Source organism: Hemicordylus capensis, chromosome 5, assembly GCF_027244095.1.
Source record: "Hemicordylus capensis ecotype Gifberg chromosome 5, rHemCap1.1.pri, whole genome shotgun sequence".
NCBI lineage: Eukaryota > Metazoa > Chordata > Lepidosauria > Squamata > Cordylidae > Hemicordylus > Hemicordylus capensis.
The window spans coordinates 180,915,543-180,940,423 of NC_069661.1; the positions used below are offsets into that span (position 1 = coordinate 180,915,543).

Here is a 24,881-nt window from a genome sequence, read left to right on the forward strand (position 1 = left end):
TCAGACCTCTTCTTTAAAAGCCTGCATTAGATCCCTCAGAGCTGAGCAACTATAGGCCTGTTTCCAAACTCCTATGGCTGGGCAAGGTAATTGAGAGGGTGGTGGCCTCTCAGCTCCAGGCAGTCTTGGAGGAAACTGATTATCTAGACACTTTTCAAACTGGTTTACAGGCTGGCTATGGGGTGGAGACTGCCTTGGTCGACCTGATGGACGATCTCCAATTGGCAATTGACAGAGGAAGTGTGACTCTGTTGGTCCTTTTGGATCTCTCGGTGGCTTTCGATACTATCGACCATAGTATCCTTCTGGAACATCTGAGAGTGTAGCGGGTGGGAGGCACTGTTTTACAGTGGTTCTGCTCCTACCTCTCGGACAGATTCCAGGTGGTGTCGACTGGAAACTGTTGCTCTTTGAAATCTGAGCTTAAGTATGGTGTCCCACAAGGCTCCATACTTTCTCCAATGCTCTTTAACATCTACATGAAACCGCTGGGAGAGATCATCAGGGGATTTGGAGCAGGGTGTTATCAGTATGCTGATGACACCCAGATCTACTTCTCCATGTCAACTTCTTCAGGAGATGGCATAACTTCCCTACCTGTTTTCCTAGAAGTAGTAATGGGCTGGATGAGAGAGAATAAACTGAAGCTGAATCCAGATAAGATAGAGGTACTTATTGTGCAGGGTCAGAATGATTTTGATCTCCCTGTTCTAGATGGGGTCACACTTCCCCAAAAGAAACAGGCTCGCAGTCTGGGAGTACATCTGGATCCACACCTCTCCCTGGTATCTCAGGTTGAGGCGGTGGCCAGAGGGGCTTTCTATCAGCTTCGGCTGATACGCCAGCTGCGTCCGTTTCTTGAGATGAACGACCTCAAAACATGGTACATATGTTGGTAACCTCCAGACTTGACTTCTGCAATGTGCTCTATGTGGAGCTGCCTTTGTACATAGTCAGGAAACTTCAGTTGGTACAGAATGCGGCGGCCAGGTTGGTCTCTGGGTCATCTCGGAGAGACCACACCACTCTTTTGTTGATAGAGTTACACTGGCTGCCAATAGGTTTCTGGGCAAATACAAAGTACTAGTTATAACTTATAAAGCCCTAAATGGCTTAGGCGCTGGGTATCTAAGAGAATGTCTTCTTCATTATGAGCCCCACCGCCCTTTGAGGTCATCTAGAGAGATCCGTCTCTAGTTGTCGCCAGCTCGGCTGGTGGCCACATGGGGATGGGCTTTCTCGGTTGCTGCCCCAAGACTGTGGAATTCACTCCCTACTGAGATGCAATCCTCCCCATCTCTTACGATTTTTAGAAACCATTTGAAAACCCACCTTTTCACCCAAGCTTTTTCAGTTCTTAAAAATTTTAAGGTTTTAATTTGTGGGTGATTTTTAAATTGTTAAATTGTTTTAAGTTTTTGTATATATTTTAACTTGTTTTATGCTATTGTTAACCGCCCAGAGACAAAGGTTTGGGGCGGTGTACAAATTTTATAAACAAACAAGCAAACACCAGGCCTGTACAACATAAGGCCAAGGAGCTGGATTTGGCCCCCAGGGACTTTTTAATGGGCCCCAGGGAAGAATATCCTGCAATATCATAGGAACTGGAAACTCCCTTACAGAGTCATCCTATGCATGTTTACTCAGAAATACTCACAGTGTACCCAGTGAGGCTTGCTTCCCAGGAAGCTTGCCTAGGATGGCAGCCTGAAAGCAATTTAGGGAAAGAAGAGGAGAGGAGAGGAGAAGAGAGGAGAGGACATTTATTTGTGGCTGGCATGTATTCCAGTGCCCCACTGACTCGGCATGGATAAGGCCTATTTTCTGGCCAATATTCTTGGTTAAAAATTGTGTATCCGTTAACAGGAGGGGGATCGATCCAAAACTAAAACTGCTCTCATTAATATTTTTAATACTAATGTATTTATTTATTTGTTTGATTTATATACCACCCTTCCAAAAATGTTGTAATAATCAATGTGCTGAATATTGACCTTGGCTCCAACATACCAAGTCATGGTTGGTTCTAGCCCACTGGGGCATTTCAGTTGTGCCCCCCAATCTATACTTACCACTTTCTCTGCAAGACTCATGCAAATGTGAACTGAAACAAACCAAGATTAAACCATGATTGCAGGTTCAGACATCATGTGAGACCATAGTTAAGACAATCAACTTAGTGAGGCTATTCACACGATGGGGCAAAATAGGGCTAGCAGAGGATAGCCTAATTTTGCCCCATTGTGTGAACCACCAGGCTCAGCTGCGAGCCCAGTGGTTCCTAGGCGGGTAACCTGCCTAATTACCCCTGCCCTAAAACCAGGTTTGCGGAGCAAGCGCTCCACAAACCTGGTTTTAATAATCGTGAGTAGCCGTGGCGTGGCTCCGCACCAAGGCTACTCACGAGAAGACCCCCGGAGGGGAGGCAAAAAGCCGCCTCCTGGCTCCGGGGGTCTCGCCAGCATGCCCTGCTTAGCCCGCTCTCCCCGCTCACGGTTTTTCACCGGGTCTCACTGATCGTGAGACTGACAAAATAAACTCATGGTTCCACATGATGTTTGAACACAACCACAGTCTTCCCCTTCTGCTCAATTATTGGAATATTTTTTCTTTTTGGTTGTACATTTATTTGCCCAGACTTTCTGTTAAGGGTGTCTGCAAACTTATTTTAAGAAACTGGACTGGTTATCTTAGTATATTTATGCTTTAAGCATTTTATGATTTTTTCATTTTTAAAAATGCACAAAGCAGATATACGACAACAAACACGCCTGCCAACAATAGGTTATTCCAGAACTCGATGATTCTAGAAGCTGGTTACTTGACTAGACTCAGGCCCTGTTCCCTTTTTCAACAAATGGCATCATTTTTAAAAGTGTACAGGAGGCTCTCCAATATAGTGGGGATAATGTTAACGGAAAGTTCTGCTAATGTTTAAACCATGATATTGGAGTACTACACCTAACCCATAAAATGGGGTTGGGTTTTTAAAATTTAAACCTCCCCATATAACAGCTAAGAAGCATGCAGGCTGCTCTGTGGGGATGGTGTGTGTCAAAGTTTAAATATCCAACCCTGCGCACCAGCTGAAAAGCAGGTGGGAGTGGATATTTAAAATTTAAACTTCTTAGAACAGCACACATGTCAGCTGAGAAGCATTCAGGCTGTTCTTGAAGGTTTAAAGGTTAAATATCCAACCCTGCACACGAGATGAGAAGTAATGAGAGAATGGATTTTTACACTTTGAACCTGTGCATGGCATCTCAGCTGACATGGGAGCTGCTCCTGGTATAGTTCTCAATACCAATTTAGTTAGGGGGTAGTTAATGGAGTTGTCTTTACTGGAAAACCCATGTATGACTGAAACTACCCCTGTCTGTGAACGGGCAAAACTCCAGGACATGAACCCACAATTTTGAAGGGCCTCCTGTATTCGTGTATGGGTACAACTTTGTTAATTCAGGAGCTTACATGCTGACAAATGCTGTAATCTTGTAAACATATTGCACTAGTGCAAGTAATGTAGTGCAAGCTGTGTTGCGGTCAAGACTGGTATTACACTGGAGCAACAGGGTGCACTTGCAAAACTGTGGTACACCTCGGGCTCTTCCTTAGAAATGACTTACCATCTCCCCAGGTATAACAACAAGAGCTGAGAACTACAAGTGTATACCAATTATCTAATGCTTGCCCAGCAGAAAATCCAGAATAAAGCCAATTTTAAGTCCTAAATAGTTATCTCCCTTTCTAGCATAATCTTGTCTGAATTAATCTTCAGTAGGGATGTGCAACAGGTTTGAAGTCAAACGTGTTCAACATCGAACTGGATCAGTTCAACTGTTCGGGGTCAATCTGAACCACCCTCTGTTCAGTCCGACCCTGGACCGAATGCACACACACCCCCGGCCAGTTCGGCAGTGTTTGTGATTTTTTAATTAATTAATTTTATTCCCCCCCTCCCCACACACACAAACGTATCCCCTTAGAGGGAGTTATCCAAGGCTGCGAGTGTGTGTGTCTGTGGAGGTTCCCCCTCCCCACCACCAGCCTACCTTAGCTACAAAATCTTAGTGGCATGACTCAGGCCATGCAGAGGCCCATTACACAGGCTGTCCACTGCGCCAGTGGGATAGGCCCCAAAATGTAACGAAGAACAGCCCAACAGCCAATTCTGCAACTAAAAGAGGCCGGTGGGAGGGGGAGGGGGGAGAGGGGGGATGCTGCCTTGGATAACTCCCCCAGAGGGGTTAAGTTTGAAAAAAGGTTTTTTAAAAAATTAAAAATGTTTAAACTAGTTAACTCCCCCCCCCCGGACTGGATTGCGGGGTTTGAGGGGTCCCGGATCAAACTGGCCCAGTCTGGGTTCGGTTCAGACTTGAAACAAACCAGCCAGTTCTGTGCACACCCCTAATCTTCAGACTATTGACCCTCAACATACTCATTAATGCTTGCCTTTTATCGTACCTAATTTGCACATTAATGACATTTCATGTGGGCTATGTTGCCTGCTTCACATTAACACACAAAGAGGCTATTCTCATGGTTGTCCGAAATCGGGCCAGATACTAGCATTGCTATTAGGCACACATATTACACCTTAATGTAATGGTATTACATTATTTTATTTATTTATTTATTTGACATATTTATATACCGCCCAAAATGCAAGTCTCTGGGCAGTTAGACATGTATCTGGCATTAAGTCTCTGGCATTAGACATGGTATTACACTTTCAGAAAGTAAAATAAACTTCATTAAACATTACAGTGAGCAATGCCTCATACCTCAAAGTACCACAGTGTTCAAGCACCAGTTTGAGCTACAAGACTACAAAATATCTAAGAAACATCAGATGTATATTTTTGACCTGATGTAGCATTCCCAAATGTAATTTGGGAATCCACAAGAACAATGAATCCACTAGAAGAATGTGCAAGAGAAGTCACAAAACTGGAACTAAGAATGCCCAAAACTCACGTTTATTTTAAGCGTGAATGCATTCTGCAATATATGCATTGCTTAGAATTTGCTACCTAACTGTCCAATGTTTATTTTCTCTCTTTCTTCTTTTTAAATGATTATTTTCTCTCTTTTTTATTGACAAAAACATACCTTAAAGTAGCCATGTGCACTGTTCCTTTGTCCCAACCAAAATGTTGTGCCAACTGGTAAATCCATATAGGGTTTTTCCACCACTCTCTCATAAATTCTGGTTTTAAAAGAAAATAGAAAGCAGGGATCAAAACAGTTTAAAGTTACCATCATTACATTCAGTGATATTTCAAAATGTTGCAGACTGAAGTTGTACTAGTATAACATTCAACTCTTCACTTACTTATTGCAGTCCACATGCAAAATCAAATGTGATGCACTGATTGCTAAAGACAGCCTGTGCCACTTGTCATCTGCCAAAATGTAAGGAAACACTTCTGTATGAGAGCGATGGCTTCCTGAACGATAGTGCAACCTAATTTCATTTCTATGACCGCTGCTTTCTAGTTCCAAATACCTGTACCAAAAATGAAACATCAAGTCATGAAGCAATTTTAACAGAGAGAAAGAAGAGTCCATCCATTTCACACTCTGACAAAATGTTTAACATGTAATCAATGCAAATGTTGTTGACAAACTGAGAATTTGAGAAAGAGTCTGCTGGTTCGAATCCCCGCTGGTGCTATATCGGGCAGCAGCGATATAGGAAGATGCTGAAAGGCATAATATCATACTGAATGGGAGGAGGCAATGGTAAACCCCTCCTGTATTCTACCCAAGAAAACCACAGGGCTCTGTGAGCACAGATGTTGAAACTGACTTGACGGCACACTATACCGTTACTTTTTACCTCTCCCAAAATTAGTTACACCATTGCTTAGAACAACAAAATATGTAGCAAATCATGCCAGAAGTTAGATTTCATGCTGTTTCGGTACAGTGAGCTCAAAACATTACAACAGTATAGTTTCTTATAATAAACAGTTCTATATCATTTTCTTCTTCTTTTTATTCTTCACTATGAAATATTCCTATCAGGGGGAAAATGTCTGCTTTGTTTTGAAGTTGCCGATTTATTTATTTGCATACTTAGCAGATCACACTGTATTTCCCCTTGACATTCAAGGAGGTCATTCACACAATTAAAAACTACCCACAATTAAAAACTACCCAGAACTGTGTGTGCTTCCAATTTTTGGTTGTGTATAACCAAGGTAAGAGGAAAACCTGGGTGGAGGTGATTGTGTGCAAGCAAGGTAGAAGGACAAGTTTGCAGGTTTTCCTCCTATCTTGCTTTCACACAGACACTTTTATCCATGTTTTCCTCCTACCTTGCTTCCACACAACCTCACACTGGGAGCACACACAGCTCCCAAACCTGGGTGGAACAGAGTTTTGATTGTGACTGACCCCAATATGTGAACAAAGCTGTTGTAGCAGAAGCAATGGTATCTGATCAAGACAAATGGGATGGAATAATACCAAAAAAGAAACAGGTTTAAGATTACAATGGAAATGCATGATGCTAATGGCATGATAGCCAAGTGAGTAAAGCACACTGCTGAGTAGAATACTACTTGGTGCCATCACAGGAAGGAATTAACAAATATTCCAAACTTGACTTTTAAAATGTGTATATGGCATAATGTATGCTAAAGTACATTATCATGAAGCAAAAGTTCTCCTTTGAAACATAAGCCTGTTGATGAGAAAAGACTGTTAAAAATCCCTGTTTGGAACCCTAGGAAGTCACTGGTAGACAACTAAGCTAGACGGGCATTGATGGTCTGACCTAGTGTAAGGCAGATTCATATGAACTGGCTAACTATACTGGCTTATTAGAATGGTATTGTGGCATAAAAATCAAGCAAATTCATGATTTCAATAATATTTTTATCTGACTTTTAAATAGCTTTGAAAGATTCTGTATACACCCCAACAATGTGACTTACCCCTACAATTGTCTAAATAAAATGTTCAGTACGTTGCTAATACCTCCAATTCTTAGTGCTCATCTGTGGGGGAAAAATTATGGAGTAATACTGCTAATATGCTTATTCACATTTGCAAGCATTTGCCAAACTACAATACCAGAAACTATTTTGCTTATACATACAGTATATCCATCTTAATTCTGATGTAGCTTTAAATATGATAAAACAGTGTATACTATTGGAGGAAAAGAATCATAGCAGTGAATTTCAGTAAATGAAACAAAGAATTTCAGTTTTCTTCCAGTCTTTAAGAAGAACACTGTATTTTCACCTATATACTCTGCTACCATGGAGGCTAGAAACTTGTTTTCTAAATGGAACTTGAGTATTCACATTTCTGACAAAACACTCCAATCTTTTTGTTGCATTGACAATTTCTTATTAACTTCTGAAACTTTATGCCCTTGGTGGGCACACAGATATAACTCATTACTATTAAAGTGTTTACTCGTGAGAATTTTTATTACATAAAATAATGTATATCCCTTTTGTCAAAATACATTTAGTGCATTGCCAAGAAGTTTAAATTAAGTGAAGCTTAGTCTCCAGAACAAAACAGACCAATATGCCAGAACATCAGTCAATTTAATGGCCTGCTTTATAGCAAATGCTTGAGGTCGTTCCAACTTGACTAAGAAGTTAAACAGAATACAAATTAAGCATCTTTTAACTTCAAAGCATTTCAACTAGCCATGGTGTCAAAAGTGATCAAACATTTCAATAATGGGAAACATTTTTCCAAACAAATTGTTTAAAACCGGTGGGGAGGGGGGTTCCTCATAAAGGTGAGCTAAGATGTCAGTCTCATTAGAAGTAGCTGTGGTGGAAAGCTTTGTATCAGGACCCACAATTAAAGTGGTGGAGGGGACTGAGGCACGCTTACCCCCAGACCTCGGGGCCCTAGTACATGGCCTCCAAGGTCCAGGGGGCCTCCAAATCACTGGACGGGGGGCTACTGCTGCCACCCCAAACCCTGCTCTGGGCTTGCGACGATCTACTCAAACTGTGCGGGCGTGCCTTGCAGTTTTCAAGGGCCGCTGAGCTGGATGAACAGGCCCAGCGGCTGCACCACCTGCCACCTAGGTGTGCCACCGGCAGGGTGGGGGAAGGATCTGAATAACAGACACACAAAATCATCCTTGGCATCATGGCCTCTTCTGATAGCACATACAAGATTCAACAAAAAACTAAGCAGATGATATGCTGAGGTAGCTGTTTTGACCTTTTTGCAAACTTTGAATAAACTGTACAGGTGGGTTAGGGAAGGGGATGCAGAAAACAGGTAGCAGCACAGGAGCGATGACTGAATGGTGGGAAATAGTTATAAGAAATAATTGGATTGGGTGTTGGGATAAGGGAAATGGGTGACAGAAAGAAAGAGAAGATGAATGGCAGTGGTTGGAATAAGGGAGAAAGGCACTAACATTTATTCATTACATTAAATTTCCATACCACCCAACCCAAATGGCGCTAGGCAGTTTACCAAAATATAAAAACATTAGGGTGGGGTGACAGTATAAATAACACGCAGAGTCCCAGACTTGATGTTAAGCAGGGTTTCTTTTCTTTTTTTCTTCAGGACCTTCTAGAAGCCAGTTCTGATTGTAAGTTATTGGCAAGCAAAATTTCAGAGGAAATTAAAGCTGAAATTGCAGGTAACAAGTCCCCCCTTGCAGTTCCGTGCCCCCTTCCTCCCGCTCTCCTTTCCGAATATGGACATTCAGAAAAGCAGTCTCTCTGCAGTCAGCGAGACTGCAGAGAGGTGAGGGAGCTGGCTGTGCTAGCTTCCTTCTTTACTGAAGGACAGCCCGCATAGCCAATCAATCATCATCATCATCTCTTGTTTACAGTCAGACAGGTGTTATTGACTGGTTTGTTTTATCCAGACATCGAGTCCTTCCCAAGGACCTGGGATGGCTGAATTTTATTGTCAATTGTTATAGATATCGTCGCAGAACATAGGCTGTTCCCAGTAAAGTTGTTTTTCGTAATTGGCTGATGGTGATTTCTGTGGCCCCTATGGTGTTGAGGTGCTCTTCAAGTTGTTTTGGAATTGCACCTAGGGTGCCAATTACCACTGGGATTACTTGGGTCTTTTTCTGCCACAGCCTTTCAATTTAAATTTGTAGATCTTTGTATTTGGTGATTTTTTCTTTTCTTTTTTCTTCTATTCTGCTATCCCCTGGTATTGCTGTATCGATTATTTTAACTTGCTTTTCTTTCTTCTCGATTACAGTTATATCTGGTGTATCGTGCGGCAGATGTTTATCTGTTTGTAGTTGGAAGTCCCATAATATTTCTGCATCTTCATTTTCGACAACTTTTTTCAATTTGATGGTCCCACCAATTTTTGGCTACAGGTAGCTTGTATTTTTTGCAGATGTTCCAGTGTATCATCCCTGCTACCTTGTCATCCCTTTGTTTGTAGTCAGTCTGTGCATTCTTTTTACAGCAGCTGATTAGGTGGTCCACGGTTTAATCTGCTTCTTTACGAAGGCAGCACTTGCTGTTTGTTGTTGATTTTTCTACTTTTGCTCATATGGCATTTGTTCTTAGTGCCTGTTCTTGTGCAGCCAGTATTAAACCCTCTGTTTCTTTCTTCAAGTTGCCATTCTTAAGCCATTGCCAGGTCTTGGTGATGTCTGATTTTCCACTTATATTGTGCAAATATTGACCATGCAGTGGCTTATTTTTCCATTTTTCTGCTCAGTTCTTGACTTCTTCTTTCTTGTAGGCCTGCTTTGTTTCATTGGTGTTGAATAGTTTCTCATTATTGACCATTTGAAGTACATCTTATTCACTGTCCTTGATATATTCTTCATGGCCTCTTTTCTCCTCCTCTACTGTTTGATGGACTTGCAGCATTTCTCTTCCAACTGAGGTGCAAGGGAGGTATAGCCTATCTACATCACTGCAGGGGTGCAGAGCATGATTGATGGTCATGATTTTCCTGGTCTTACGATCTAGCGTCTCTAGCTCTGCCTGGGTCCAGTCTATTATTCCTGCAGTGTATCTGATAACAGGTACAGCCCAGGTGTTTATGGCTTGTATGGTGTTCCCGCCATTGAGTTTGGACTTTAAGAATTTGCTAACTCTCCTGATGTACTCACTTCCAATTTTCCTTTTAGCTTGAGTGTGTGCAATGTTATCAGCCTGGAGAATGCCCAGGTATTTGTAATGTTCTTTCTCTTCCAGGTTCTTGATGTTGCTTCCATTGGGCAGTTTTATTCCTTCTGTTTTTCTTATTTTTCCTCTGTTCATTATTAATGCAGCACACTTGTCTAGTCCAAACTCCATTGCTATATCGCTACTGAATATATGGACAGTGTTTAGCAGTGATTCAATTTCTGACTGGGACTTTCCATACCACTTAAGATTGTCCATGCACAGCAGATGGTTGATTTGACTTGATGTTTTAGATGTTTGTTATCCGAGGCCTGTTTTGTTTAGTATTTGTGAAAGTGGAGTCATGGCGATTACAAACAACAGAGGGGATAGTGAGTCCCCTTGGAAAATGCCTCTTCTGATGCTAACCTGTCCAAGTTCTCGCCATTGATTGTTAACTGTGTACTCCACATGCTCATTGCTTTTTTTTATAAATATCTGAATGTTTTTGCTGACACCAGTTGTTTCTAAACATTTTAGTATCCATGTGTGTTGAAGGCTTTCTTGTAGTCAATCCATGCAACACTTAGATTTGTTTTTCTTCTCTTGCAGTTTTCTAAAATCATTTTGTCAATCAGCAGCTGATCTTTTGTGCCTCTGGTGTTCGGACAATTTCCTTTCTGTTCAACTGGAAGCTGTTTGTTAGTTAATAAGTGTTGCATCACTTCATCTGCTATTATTCCAGTTAATAATTTGAACATGGTTGGCAGGCAGGTTATCGGTCTATAATTACTTGGAACTGCACCTTTTGCTGGGTCTTTCATGATGAGATGAGTTTTCCCAGTTGTTAGCCATTGTTCAATATCACCTCCTTGCAAAATGTGATTGAACTGTTTTGATAGTTGTTTATGAAGGCTTGTTAGGTGTTTTAGCCAAAAGCCATGCAGTTCATCGTCGCCTGGCGCAGTCCAATTTTTAATTTTCTTTGCTCTTTCACTGATTAATTCTGGTGTTATTATTAGATCTTGCATTTGTTGGTTACATTTTTCGACCTCTTTCACCCAGTCTGCTTTTTTATTATAATCTATTGGATTGTCCCATAATTTCCCCCAGAATTGCACTGTTTCTTCTTTATTTGGTGTTTCTACGTTTCTTGCAGTTTCTCCTTCTATGCTTTGGTAGAATCATCTCTGATTCGACTGGAATTGGAGATTCTGCCTGTGTTGTGTAATTCTGGCTTTGTATCTGCTAATCTTCTTTGACACTGCTGTTATTTGCTGCTTTATTATTTCCAGGACTTCTCTAATTTTCCTTGAATCCTGGTGGTATTTTTGGATCAGATACGGTTTGGTGTTTTCATTCTTGAGCTTCTTATCTTTCATATCTTTCAATTTACTAGCATCCGACCTAAGCCTGGCAATTTTATTTTCTAATCTAATCTTCCATTTAGGTGATGTACTGCTTTCTTTTTTTACAGGTCCACTGATCTGATGTGTTGTTATTGTAGTTGGTTGGTTTTGTGCAAATTATTGGTTGTTATTTCTGCAAATGCAACAGAAATCTTTTAACACCTGAGCAAGTTGTTTTTTGGCAACTGTTTTTAGAGTTGGAAGTCGAACCCTGGTAGTTGTTTGGTTCATGTGCTCAGTTATTTTTTGCTTTAGTTCTTGTTGCTTTTCTGTTAAATGGCATTCAGGTTTTTGAGGTGAAGGCAAAGGGTTATTATTATTATTATTACATTTTATATCCCACTCTTCCTCCAAGGATCCCAGAGCAGTGTATTTCATACTTAGGTTTCTCCTCACAACAACCCTGTGAAGTAGGTTAGGCTGAGAGAGAAGTGACTGGCCCAGAGTCACCCAGCAAGTAATATGGCTGAATGGGGGTTTGAACTCAGATCTCCCCGGTCCTAGTCCAGCACTCTAACCACTACACCACGCTGGCTCATGCCCCAGTTGAGGGAGGAGCTTCCTCCTCAACTCCTGTTCTAGGGGAACAGGGGAAGCAGCATCCTGAATCTGGATGTACCAGAGGCTGCCTGGAATCTCGGGTTGCGGTGATGAAACTCACTACAACCCAAAGATTCAGATTAGAGTTCCAATTCTGAACCCTTGATTTCGTCACCACGCCATGCAACTGAACCTCCAGTTCACCACATTCGGACGCAATGTCAGTGCAAACTGCAGGCCTCTTCAACAGCAGTTCCACGTTATATGCGAATGTAGCCACTCTCTCTCACGAACACATAGTTCACAGTTCAGACTTATACACACTCCATAACTGTGGAACTAGTTAAAATATACCAGCCACAGACAGAGCAACCTGCCCAAAATACACCTCCATACATTTCAATAATAGCTCCAAGATGTATTTCCTTACATGAAACTGTGGCAAGAGCACCTGGTACAGATTGGGTAGTTCCAAGCTGCTCTCATTGTCTGGCACTACTTCTAGCCTTTCCATCCCCTGCCACACCTAGTGCAAGCACACCACTTTCCTGCAAAACACAGAGGCTGTTCACACAAGCAGCCCTACCCGGGCTCATACAACCCTACCCGGGTAGGGCTGCTCCTGTGGAGCACCAGGATTGGGCTAGATCCTGGCACTGCCCCAGTGGGTAGCCCAGCCCCCCCCCCAGCAATTAGCGAGGTAAAGGGGTGGAAGCATGTCCTTCTACCCTGCTACCTAGTCATGTGTCTGTTCAGGCTGCCTGTATTAAGGGATTTATGGAGGCCAGACTGCCTTTCCTCAGCCTCTGGATACCTGCATGGCTCCCAGCAGAGCCACTCATGTTGGCATGCAAGCCATGCAGCCATAAAAGAAACAGGATCATCTTGGGGAAAGACAGATGCGATCCTGCCTTTTCCCACCCTTACTGTATATTGCCAGCTATGTTATCCTGTTCTGAGAAGGGTTGAATATTTCCCTTTCTCTGAACATGTTCATGAGACCTCCAACAAGAGCTAAGCAATACTGTAGCTGAATATTACTCTAGCTATTCAATCTAGTGGTCTCCATCCAGAATGAGATGAAGCAACATATGAACCAGTCTCAATACCATGTGCAATTCTAGACAAAAGCACTTAGCACAATTTTCACGACCTGGTCAGAATGTTCATCAGCTATAACACTTTACACACAAAGTTGTCTGTTCAGCACCAAGATGCAGTGAAGTCTGGTCCCCTGTGAGGGGGCGTATTGTTTCAGACTACTAAGGTTATTGTTTCTGATTTACAATCTTTATTAAAAGAGGAGTTCAATTCAAAATATGCAAGTCTATCCTTGAAGACTTTGAAATATCTCACACAGGAATTTTTTCATGTATCCATCTAGTCATGAGCTGGAGGGGAAAGCTATTCACATTCCTACAATGAATGTTTAAACAATGCTATCCAAAGATTTCTTAGGGCATTGGACTTAACATTTATTAGAATTAATGAACACATCTTCTGATAGGAGATTAATTAAGAAATCATGTGGAAAGGATAATTTGTTCACACTCATGTTTCAGTATAACAGAGGAGCAATCAGTGGCAATAATTAATTTGTCTGTATTTAAGGGATTATTGTATTTACATCAGCCATGCTATTTTTATTTTTATTTTTATCGTGTGCCCCATTTCACAGTAATACAAAGCAGCTTGCTTTAGAAAGAAACAACAGAAAAAATGCTAACAAATAAAACAGAACAAGAAGTTCTGGTAAGAACTAATCTGCCTAGTTTCCTTTCACTATAAGCTCTATTAGGGATGTGCAAACAGGCTCGAAACCAAACCAGTCATGACCCAGGCCTTGCAGGAGCCCATTGCACAAGTGTGGCGGCCTCCAAAATGGCTGCCATGGCGGGTGAAAGGCCCGGAAAGGGCCAAAGACGGCCCAAACCAGGTGATTTCAGGGATAACAGAGGCCAGCAGGTGAGGGGGGACATCTGGGGACCTCCCCCATAGAGGGGGTAAGTACATTTTTTAAAAACAATAATTGAAATTTTACAAGCCCCATCCCGGGCCGAACCAAGCGGGGGGGGGGACTTGACTTGAGTCAACTGAACTTGACTCAAACTGGGCCAACTGGTTTCATGCACATCCTAATCTTAATTGATAATTACCATCTTCACAAGTTAACTCACTTCCGCTTCAAACATTCATGCATCTACCATCTTTAACTGGGTTGGATAACATCAAAAACTGTTCTGTTGAGGTGTCTCCATGTGTCACTACAACTGTACAATATTTGGTCCCCACTTGCGCCTCAAATGTTCACACCTTGAACTGGGATGGATGACATTATCACAACCTATGCCATTGAGGTTTCACTATGTATCCCTACAACTCTACCAAATCTGATCCAAATCAGTAAGGAGGTTCACAAGTTAGCCCACTTGTGCCCCAAATGTTCATGCATCCACCATCTTGAACTGGGCTGGATGACATCATCACAAACTACACCGTTGCAGTGTCGCTATATGTCACTACAGCTGTACCAATATGGTCCAAATCAGTCCAGTCATTATGAAGTTGATAGGGACACACACACCCCTGGGTGATCTCATAAGCTTACTTTCCTTAAGGAAAGTAGGTTAAAAACAATTGCAAACAGGGTAAAAGTCATTAACCGCCCCTTGACAGAATGCCAGACCCCTTTTCCATTAAAAGAAAACCAATAATAACTAAAATCTCAATTAAGGCTCCCATCAACCAGGTAATAGTAGTTCCCACATTCTGCAGCTCAGATCCCATGAGATCCCCCATTTTGGTTTGCATGGGCACTTTGGCATTCAACCTGGGATGACAGCTCTCAGGTCCAGTTTAAATTCTGGACTAAAGGTATATCTCCCTGCTCTCACCTCCTTGATTGCTTCCAGGTGAGGAATGCCAGAGTAGATATGATTGAATCAGTGCTATTCTTTTCAAGAATCAGCCAACTATTCTCCATATGCTGGCACAACATATTAGGTCATGATATCACCTCTTCAGGAAGGGTGTGATAAGGTCATACATTATCTCCTCTGCGAACAAGCATGCTAATGGTGGGCTCAGGGCATGGAAATTTAGCTTGTTTAAATTTTAGTTAAATTTTAGTTACTCCCAGGTGTTCTAAAAGACAGGAAAGAAACTCTGATGTGTCCATTTCATTTCTCCCTACACAGGTCTTTTAGACCTTTCTCAGCCTTTGTGCAAGAAGAGGTCCACTCCTCACAATTGAATAGGGCAATGCCTCGTCCTGTCCTCTGTCCCTATTGTCCACCTTTTCAAGGTGCGATCAGCATAATGCCTTTGGCAAGAATTTTCCTATAAGAGATCAAAACACCATCAATCTGTGTGTCTCCAGGACTCCCGTGTCTCTACCCCAGATTCATCAGGTCTTTCTTCCTGGTGCTTTTTATTACATCTTGGCACAGGCACCTCTGTCTTGTCCTGCTTTGCGCCTGCTTTTGTTTTCACTCCAAACTATCCCTCTTCCTAATCCGGTTTGCACAGCCCTTCTAGCTGGGGGATTCTAGTTCATTTTTGGATTTTGTGTGGCTCCTGGACCTCTGCATGGTCCCTGGGTTCCTGATCCTGACTGTCTGCCTTCCTGCCTACGTCAGAGGAGAGAAGCCCCTCGGTAATGACCAAGCTGCAAGGGTTTGCAGTACCACTCCAAGAAAGATTGAGGTGGTATATAACCCCTGCTCTTACTTCTTACTTCTTAACTTCTTACTCCCTTTCCTTTCACTCCTTCTAAAATCCAAGGCCTGTTTCTCTCATCAACCTTGAGTCAAATTGCCTCATTGTGAGTTGTAGCATAGTCTTGCTAATCTCTTAGTCTTGCTAGTTAAAAATATTGTTGCTCCTTAAACATTGTTTTTCTCTTCCATACCCCTAAAAACCCTTTAATATGCTGTATTTTATTTTTGAACTTTAACCTCTTTGTTCAGTTCTTTCCGCAACCAAAGCTCTGCACAAATTTACTCTGAAGGTGGGACTGTTCCACTTCAAGCTAGCTAATTTCGCCTCCCACAAGCCTAAAACATAGCTCAGGGTCCCCGCCAATTCCCCAGGAGCAGTTCCATTAACACAGTGGCTGCCCCGGCTATGTCACTCACTTGGCCTCTGTACATGTGCGGTAACCACTGCATGGTCAGCATCAGCATGCTAACCATGCAAACGGTCATCGTGCATGCACAGAGGCCAGGTGAATGCATCTGAGTGGGATGCCACTGTTTCCACCGTGCTGGGTGGGGTGCTGCTGTTCCCAGCAGCTTGCAGGTGCTGGCAGTATTGCCAGATGTGGAGGAACTGCTGTCTATTCCTCCTAACTTTTGCCGCTGCCACCAGATAGACTTTTTGTATGGCTGGGTCCACTACAACAGTCCTTATAACTTTGTCAAAAATTACAAAAACCCAAAAAGCTCAGTGGAGGGGAAAGGCTTCTAGGTGTGTGGTGGAGACAAATAAGCAAGCTTCTAATCTTTATATAATAAGGAAGTTTGCTTTGAGAAAAAAATGTTCAATTAAAACATTTTGGGGGGGTTCTTTACACAGCAAAAATGCAAACTCCAAAGAGTTACCAAAAGAGCATACCAGGGAAAATAAAAGGCTGGAAAAACACATCCACTAACTTACTCTACACTGGTCCCTACATAGAGTCGTCTATATTTTCTCTCTCCTCAGCATCTGGCTTGCTGGGCAGTCTCTTGTCCTGGCCACAGCACAGGTCTGGGACTCAAAACAGCCTGGCTCTTCTGTGATTTCAGCTCTGATTCTCCAACTTGAGTCTTCAGAGGGACTTGCCTGCAAATTTCTCTCTCCTTCAGACAGACTGACTTCACTGCAAACAGGATCTCCTCCTCTTGCCTGCTTCCTTTGTACTCACTGGTGACTGCTCACTCTTGACTGCTGACTCTAGACTGTCTAAACCCTCTCAATATATCGTTTTCTGACCCAACAGTTTTTCAACCCATCCAATCATTAGAAATAAAAATTCCCTCCATTTTTCAAAACCTTTCCCCCTCCAAAACCAACTGTCAAAACTGCCAATCCAAATGTGAAACCAAAGGGGGGGGGGATTAAATGTTGATCCCGCCAGCACTCTTTGCAAGACAAGTACACATACAACCCCATTACAAAAAGAAGATTTTTATGGATATTAACCCAATTCATAATATAATACAATTTACAAGGGCTTATTTACAAACTAAGAAGTCCAGGCCTCATTCCTCCATGCTGGTAATAAATTTTAAAAGTGACTTCTCACCATCCCGCCCTCAGTGCTGCTCTCACTGGCTGCCTCTTATGTGTGCTCAGCCTTTATGAGAGATATGGATGACAAGGACCTGGGAAAGGGCCTTTTTAATGGCTGTGGCCAGATGATAGAACTCTTTGTTCTGGGATATCCACCTGCTGTCACACTTTTTATCACTTCTGCTAGCCCTGAAGATGCAGTCATTTAAAATAGCTTTGGATTTGTAGTGACAGGTCTTGGGGTTTTATGAACTGTACTTTGACTATTTCTTTTTGGTCTCTGTTTCTATTAGTCTATTTTATTGTTTTACGGATATTTGCTTTAAATCTGTTTTGCTTTTGTTGTAAGCCTCTTTGAATGTAAATGGAAAAGCAAAATACTATATATTTATTCAATATATTAAATTATATATTGAACAAACATAAAACAAATCCCCGTTCAGTCAGCAGACGACATATAGTCAAGATGCTTTCATGAATTAGAAGCTGCACAGATGTATATAGTCTACAGGAAAGGAATTAGACCCTGAGAAATTCAATCATGAAGACTGCCATAAAATTCTGATTTGTTAATGTTAAATAGCCTCTCTTTCAGATTGTCATTTCATATTACCACATTTTTAATTCCCTACAATTGTGCCATATCCAAAGTCAACACATAAAAATGTTTAGACATTCAACTGCACTAGCCTCCAATTCACATGCTGAAGGAACATAGATGTGTCCAGCCTCTATAAATGGTGCTCACATGGAAACGCTGCATGTGATGGCCTGATTTCTGTGATTACATGGGGCAGCAGGGAGGAGCAGGAAAAAGAGTGTGTGAATTGGACCATGGTGAAGTGCTCGCATCACATGTTGAAATAGGTTCATGACAGAGGGGTGAGCACACACGTATTCGTCCACCATGCAACCTACAGCACCAGCCCATGTGTCTGAACTAGATCGCAGGTAGAAATAAAGAGGCCATTCAAACAAACAAAAACTGTGTTCTGCCCAGGTTGTGTGCTCCGAATTTTTGGTTGTGTGGAAAACATGGGTGGCTTTTCCTCCTGCCTTGCTTCCACACAATCATTTCTACCCAGGTTTTCCTCTTACCTTGCTTCCACTCAACCCAAAATTGGGAGCACGCACAGCTCCCAAACCTGGGTAGAACACAGTTTTTGATTGGGTGAATGACCTCAAAGAAAACATAATGGGGCTGTTCACACAAGCAGCCCTACCTGGGCTTGCACAGCCTTACCTGGGTTGGGCTTCTTATGTGGAGCACCAGGATTAGTCCTGATCCCAGCGCTGCCCAACGGGGTAGCCTGGGTTTTTTATCTGGGCTAAAAGTGAATTATGAGTGTGTGCGTACACCCTCTTACCCCATTCCCTGTTCATGTGGCAACACAGACTGCCATCAGCCCTGTTTGATGGCTGCTGCCTGCCTGTCCTGCCATAGAGGCCAGGGGAAGGAGCACCCCAGCCACAAGAATGACTTCAATGTACTGCATGCTTAGCGCAGTGCTTGTGGGCGTTCTGGAGGCTGGGCATCCTTCCACCAGCCTCTCTCTCACCGCACCACTCACTGTAGTGGCGACTGTGTTGCCACATGGCAGGAGGGAAATCAACAGCTGGTCATGTGGGGAAGATAAGAATGCTCCTGCCTCCCCCATCTCTCCACCCCCCCAGGATAAATGGTTGTGAGAATGACCTTACACTATCACAATTAGAGAAAGAGATAATTCGTATTGGGAAAGCCTGTGTGTAGTAGTATTGAGAAAGCCTTCTTGTGTAGTATTTAAAACAGATATATCACATACCTCTCCAGAACCACATTTTTCAGGATGTTACTATACTCCAAAAAGTTACTAAACAGTGGTCACCATACTGACTTACAATGCATGTGTGCAGCAAAGAAAGCATGTGTGCATTTGTTGTGCTCTAGAGTAAAGCTATCAAGGACAAGTGGGCACAGAACACTTCAGCGGGAAGGGGGAGATCAGTTAAAATCCCCCTCACGTGCACTTGCCCTTGCTGCTTTACTCTGAAATGCAGAAAATGCATATGCCTTCATCAGGGGCGTAGCAAGGTTGGAGTGGGCCCAGAGACAAGATTTTTAAATGGCCCCCCTCGCTGAAGCTCAGCTCATGAAGTAAAGAAATCTTAAATGAGGCTGAATAGTGGTAACAAAAAGCATATATATCTCCTATGTACCACAATGGAACATCATCCTAAATTTTTTTTAAAGGATTTTGTAAATTGTGGATGATGCAGATCATTTAATGGTACTAGAGAAAGACATGCTGTTCTGGTAGCTCCAGGTCTATTTATTTATTTATTTATTATTAAAACTTTTATACCCCCCTTCCAAAAGGCTCAGGGTGATTTACATTAAAACACCATTAAAATCAGTTAACAATTAAAACAAAGATTATAAAGCATAAAACAACAATTAACAATTAAAAACACCGTAAAACAGCAATTAAATAATCAGAACAATTTAAAAACAAGTTTTAAAAAGCTGAGAAAGCCTGATTGAAGAGATGTGTTTTTAGGTGTTTTTTAAAAATTGCCAGAGATGGGGAGGCTCGTATCCCAGCAGGGAGCGCATTCCACAATCACAGGGCAGAAGCCGAGAAGGCCCGTCTCTGTGTAGCCACCAAACGAGTTGGCGGCAACTGGAGACAGACCTCCTCAAGTGACCTTAATGGGCGGTGGGGCTCATAACGAAGAAGGCGCTCTCTTAAATACACAGGGCCTATGCCGTTTAGGGCTTTATAAGTTATAACTAGCACTTTTTATTTTGCCCGGAAACCTATTGGCAGCCAGTGTAGCTCCATCAACAGAGGAGTAACGTGGTCTCTCCAAGATGACCCAGAGACCAACTTGGCTGCCGCATTCTGAACCAACTGAAGTTTCCGGACTACGTACAAAGGCAGCCCCACATAGAGCGCATTACAGAAGCCCAGTCTAGAGGTTACCAACAAATGTACCACTGTTTTGAAGTCATTGATCTCAAGAAACGGGCGCAGCTGGAGCATCAGCAGGAGCTAACAGAAAGAACCCCTGGCCACCGCCTCCACCTGAGAAACCAAGGATGTTGATCCAGAAGTACTCCCAGACTGCGAACCTGTTCCTTTTGGGGAAGTGTGACCCCGTCTAGAACAGGTAGATCAAAATTGTCTCTAGAGTTCTGACCCCACACAATAAGTACCTCCATCTTATCTGGATTCAGCTTCAGTTTATTCTCCCTCATCCAGCCCATTACTGCTTCCAGGCAGGCATTTAGGGAGGATATGCCAACTCCTGAAGAAGCTGACATGGAGAAGTATATCTGGGTGTCATCAGCATACTGGTAACACCCAGCTTCAAATCCCCTGATGATCTCTCCCAGCGGTTTCATGTAGATATAAAAAAGCATTGGAGAGAGTATGGAGCCTTGAGGGACACCTTACTTAAGCTCAGATTTTGAAGAGCAACAATCTCCAATCGACACCATCTGGAATCTGTCCGAGAGGTAGGAGCGGAACCACTGTAAAACAGTGCCTCTCACCCCCAACACCCTCAGACGTTCCAGAAGGATACTATGGTAGATAGTATCGAAAGCAGCCAAGAGATCCAACAGGACCAACAGAGTCATACTTCCTCTGTGAATTGCCAATTGGAGATCATCCATCAGCCCGACCATGGCAGTCTCCACCCCATATAGTCCGCCTGAAAACCAGTCTGAAGTGGGTCTAGAATCAGTTTCCTCCAAGACCGCCTGGAGCCACCACAATCTCAATTACCTTGCCCAGCCATGGGAGGTTGGAAACTGGCCTATAATTGCTCAACTCTGAGGGATCTAACGCAAGCTTCTTTAGAAGAGGTCTAATAATTGCCTCATTAAGACAAGGAGGCATCCTGCCATCCCTCAGAGGAGCATTTATGATTTCTACCAGGCCGCCTACAACAGCCTCCCTGCTAGATAGAACAAGCCATGTTGGACAAGGGTCAATGGAACAAGTGATAGGCCTCACCACTCTAAGCAGCTTGTCCACATCATCAGGAGTCACAAACTGAAATTGATCCAGTTGAATCATATAAGAGGAGTTGTCGGACACCTCCAGTTCAGGCATCAAATTAATTGTGGAGTCTCCATCTAAGTCAGCCCGAATCTGAGAGATTTTGTCTGTGAAAAATTCATTAAACACACCACAGCAGGTAACTGATACTTCCAAATTCTGGTTCAAGGGAGAGGGGGCCGATACAAGTCCCCTCACAATCCTGAACAACTCTGCTGGACGTGAACTCGCAGAGGCAATATGGGCAGAAAAGAACCGCTTATTTGCTGCACGTATCGCCTGAACATAGATCTTTAAATGTGCTCCATGTCATAATCTGTCAGATTCGAGTCAGGTTTTTCTCCACTTGCACTTCAGTCACCTACCTTGCTGCTTCAGCCCCCGTAGATCTTCCGTATACCAAGGGGCCAATTTTGAAGCGGGTCGGAGGGGACGCTTGGGAGCAATTGTGTCTACTGCCCTGGTGAGCAAGTTGTTCCAGTTCTCAACCAGGGCATCAACAGGATCACCAGCAGAGCCAACATTGAATCCCTCCAAGGCTTCTTGGAATCCTACCGGATCCAGTAACCTCTTCGGGCGGACCACTCTAATAGGCCCCTAACCCCTGCGAAGGTGGAAAGCGGTTGTAAGTCCAACCTTAACCAGATGGTGGTCCGTCCATGAAAACAGGGAGATCGTAGGCGTCCCCACCCACGGAACACCACCCTGATAAGAGTAAAAGACCAAATCAAGTGTGTGACCTGCAATATGCATCGATCCAGAGACCACTTGGGATAGGCCCATAGTTGTCATGGCCGCTATGAATTCCTGAACTGCCTCGGACAAATTGGTCCCGAAATGAGCAAATGAGCAGTGTCCCCCAGCACCAAAAGTCTGAGGTCTTAACACTCACATCAATTTTGGACGATGAATACAACTGAATGAAGCCCGGGCGGGTTCACAGCTGGAGGAGTCAGTCATGTGACTTGCCTCTGCCCCCCCCCCAAGGCAGTGGGCCTCCAGGCAACTGTCTCTCCTTGCCCTATTATAGTTACGCCCCTGGCTTTCATTGTTGCACATGTGCTTCATAAGTCAGGATGCCAGCCAGTGACTTTAGCTTTGATTTCATTAGACTTAAAGAGTAATTGCTAGGTTGGACTCATGGGTTTCTCTACCTTACTGCTGCTGTGCTACCTGAAAAATGCTAATGAGTTATGAAACATGATTCATAACTGTGCACCTGTGATGTGAAACTTGACATTTCTACTTAAGCAAACACACCATTCATTTAACACCACTAGAAAATCTTACAAGTACAGCTTCTTTAAAAGATCCTGACACTATATTTCTTGCTTTTCATTCTTAACTGACAACTGAAATTCAAGATGCAGTCTAATGAACTCCAGGCACTTTAACACTTTCATTTATCTTTAAATGAGCATCTTTACAAAAAAGTAAGACTTGTGAAATGCGATATGTAGTTTCATTTTACAGCAGTACAGAGATCAAGGAAGTACCTTGCCATACTAAAGGATGGGGAAAATAAATTTTCCCATGTTCCACACTAGAAAGAAAGAAAATCTGTTCTTATGTTAGTACAATAGCTCAGTTGTAAAGCTTATGTTGGTTTGTGGCTACAAAATCCATTTGTTTTAGGGACAGACTTGTTTCATGCTATGGGACTTTGAGATTTGAGTTGCAATTGATCTGTTTTTAAAGATCATTGTTGACAATTCTTTGTTAGGGCTATATACAGCAACAGTGGCAGTTGTATAACAACTTTGATAACATCCTTTTTACCTGTAATAGCAATTGTATTGTCACATCATGAAGAAATCATTCTCAAAAGCCCCCAGATCTTATAGTTTAGTTTTTTAAACCCAAAGCCTTTCTTGGTAAGCCACTACACTATGATGATGATGATGATGATGTACTTCCATAACCTGGAAGAGCTGTTTTCACTGTTTCAGAATAAGAAGCCAAATAGTTAGGAAGCATACATCTACAAGATGCTGTGAATTAGTGTAGGCCCACTGCCTGCCATGAAGACTGATTTACACAAGATGAGGATGAGACCCACAATTAAATAACAGGATAATAGTGGAATGCCTTTTATCTGCTTAGCAGTAGCAGGCATTTAAATAGTAGGCCATACCTTCCACAGTTTAACGTGGGTGATTCCCAGCTGCCCGTGCTACAGCAGGCACCTAATGAAGCTTTGGAAAGCTTGCACCAGAGCACAAAATACTTGAACTAGCACGTCCACACTTTGGGAATTATTTACATCATATCCAATGTAAGTACCACTCCTGAGATTGTGGGCACACTAATTTAAGTATTTGTGTACTTGCACAAGACACTTGACAACTCCTGATGAGACTGCAATAACATGGGCGGCTAGGAATTGTCCACATTAAACTGCAGAACATGTGAGCCAGTGACAGCTGTACCACTTTTGGTTAATGGAGGTTTAGCTTGTGAATACATACTTATTTATTTATTGGTAAGTAAGTCTAATTGGTTTCAAAAGAAGCTGCTTCCAGATAGGCGTGCTTAGGATAACAGCTTAAGTTCACCTCGGGTCTCTTTTTCCAATATATTTCCAGAATCTTTCATATTTGCCAGTGATGCATATATCAGATGGTATATAAATATGATAATAAACACACACACATAAGAAACATCAGAAATATAGGCATTAGCACCTACCTGTAATCTAAGTGATGAACAGAAAAAATTACACCTGAATTTAAGCGGGCTTGTTTGAGTGACACCAAAATTGTGAATTCATGTTTATTTCTAAGCTTCTGGAAAAAGAGTTCAGCTTTCTCTGGAGATGCTTTGACACTTCTTGAAGTACCTATAACAGAACAGAAAACTACTATTTTACCAAAGGCATTCTATATATCAGTAGAATACAGAACAGACAGGCAAATATTATTGATAGTGGCTGACATCCTAACTAACACTCTGTGCTTGAAACAACAGCACAGATGTAGCACTAGCGTGCACGCTAATCCCCATGCTTCTGAAGCACAGGCACACTTGCGCAAGACTGCATCTATTTTAGAGCTCTCACTAGGGTCTGCATGTAAGCACTCTCTTACAGTGTAAACATGCCCCTGAACCTTATAGTTTTTTCCACTATACAGAGTGCTTACAGAGTGCAGGGAGTGCTCCGATATAGCTGCATTCCTGCACAAGAGCATGCTTGCTTCAGAAGCACAGAGATGAACATGGGGGCTAGTTCTGTGTGCGCACTGTTGTTTCAAGCATGCATGCAGTGCTAGGATGTCAGCCAGTTAAAACAGTGGCTGACATTCAGCTTAGGACTGAATAGTTGCACATGGAAGGGACCGGTTTTTTCTTATTTCTCCTTCCCTCTCAGTCCACTGTGTCTCCGCAAAAATATGTCCCTGAGCGCTGCACCTGTGTTTAAACTTTAAAAGGTCTAAACTTTTACAAGGAAATATGTTGTTAAACTTGTCCATAAAAATGATAGCATTTGTGAGAATCAAAATTTTCTATAGATTTTC

The 24,881-nt window shown here is 42.5% G+C and overlaps 1 protein-coding gene across 7 annotated transcripts in view; it reads right to left on the reverse strand.

Annotated features, from left to right (window-relative positions):
* NELL2 (neural EGFL like 2) overlaps nucleotides 1-24,881 on the reverse strand; it is a 224,322-nt gene that overhangs the window by 172,531 nt on the left and 26,910 nt on the right. For all 7 annotated transcript variants that reach the window (XM_053255344.1, XM_053255341.1, XM_053255338.1 and 4 more), the window contains exons 3-5: nucleotides 24,055-24,205; nucleotides 5,339-5,512; nucleotides 5,116-5,212 (exon numbers count right to left, since the gene is read on the reverse strand). In XM_053255344.1, the coding sequence (XP_053111319.1) occupies nucleotides 5,116-5,212; nucleotides 5,339-5,512; nucleotides 24,055-24,205 (422 nt within the window). The remainder of the gene's footprint in view (nucleotides 1-5,115; nucleotides 5,213-5,338; nucleotides 5,513-24,054; nucleotides 24,206-24,881) is intronic.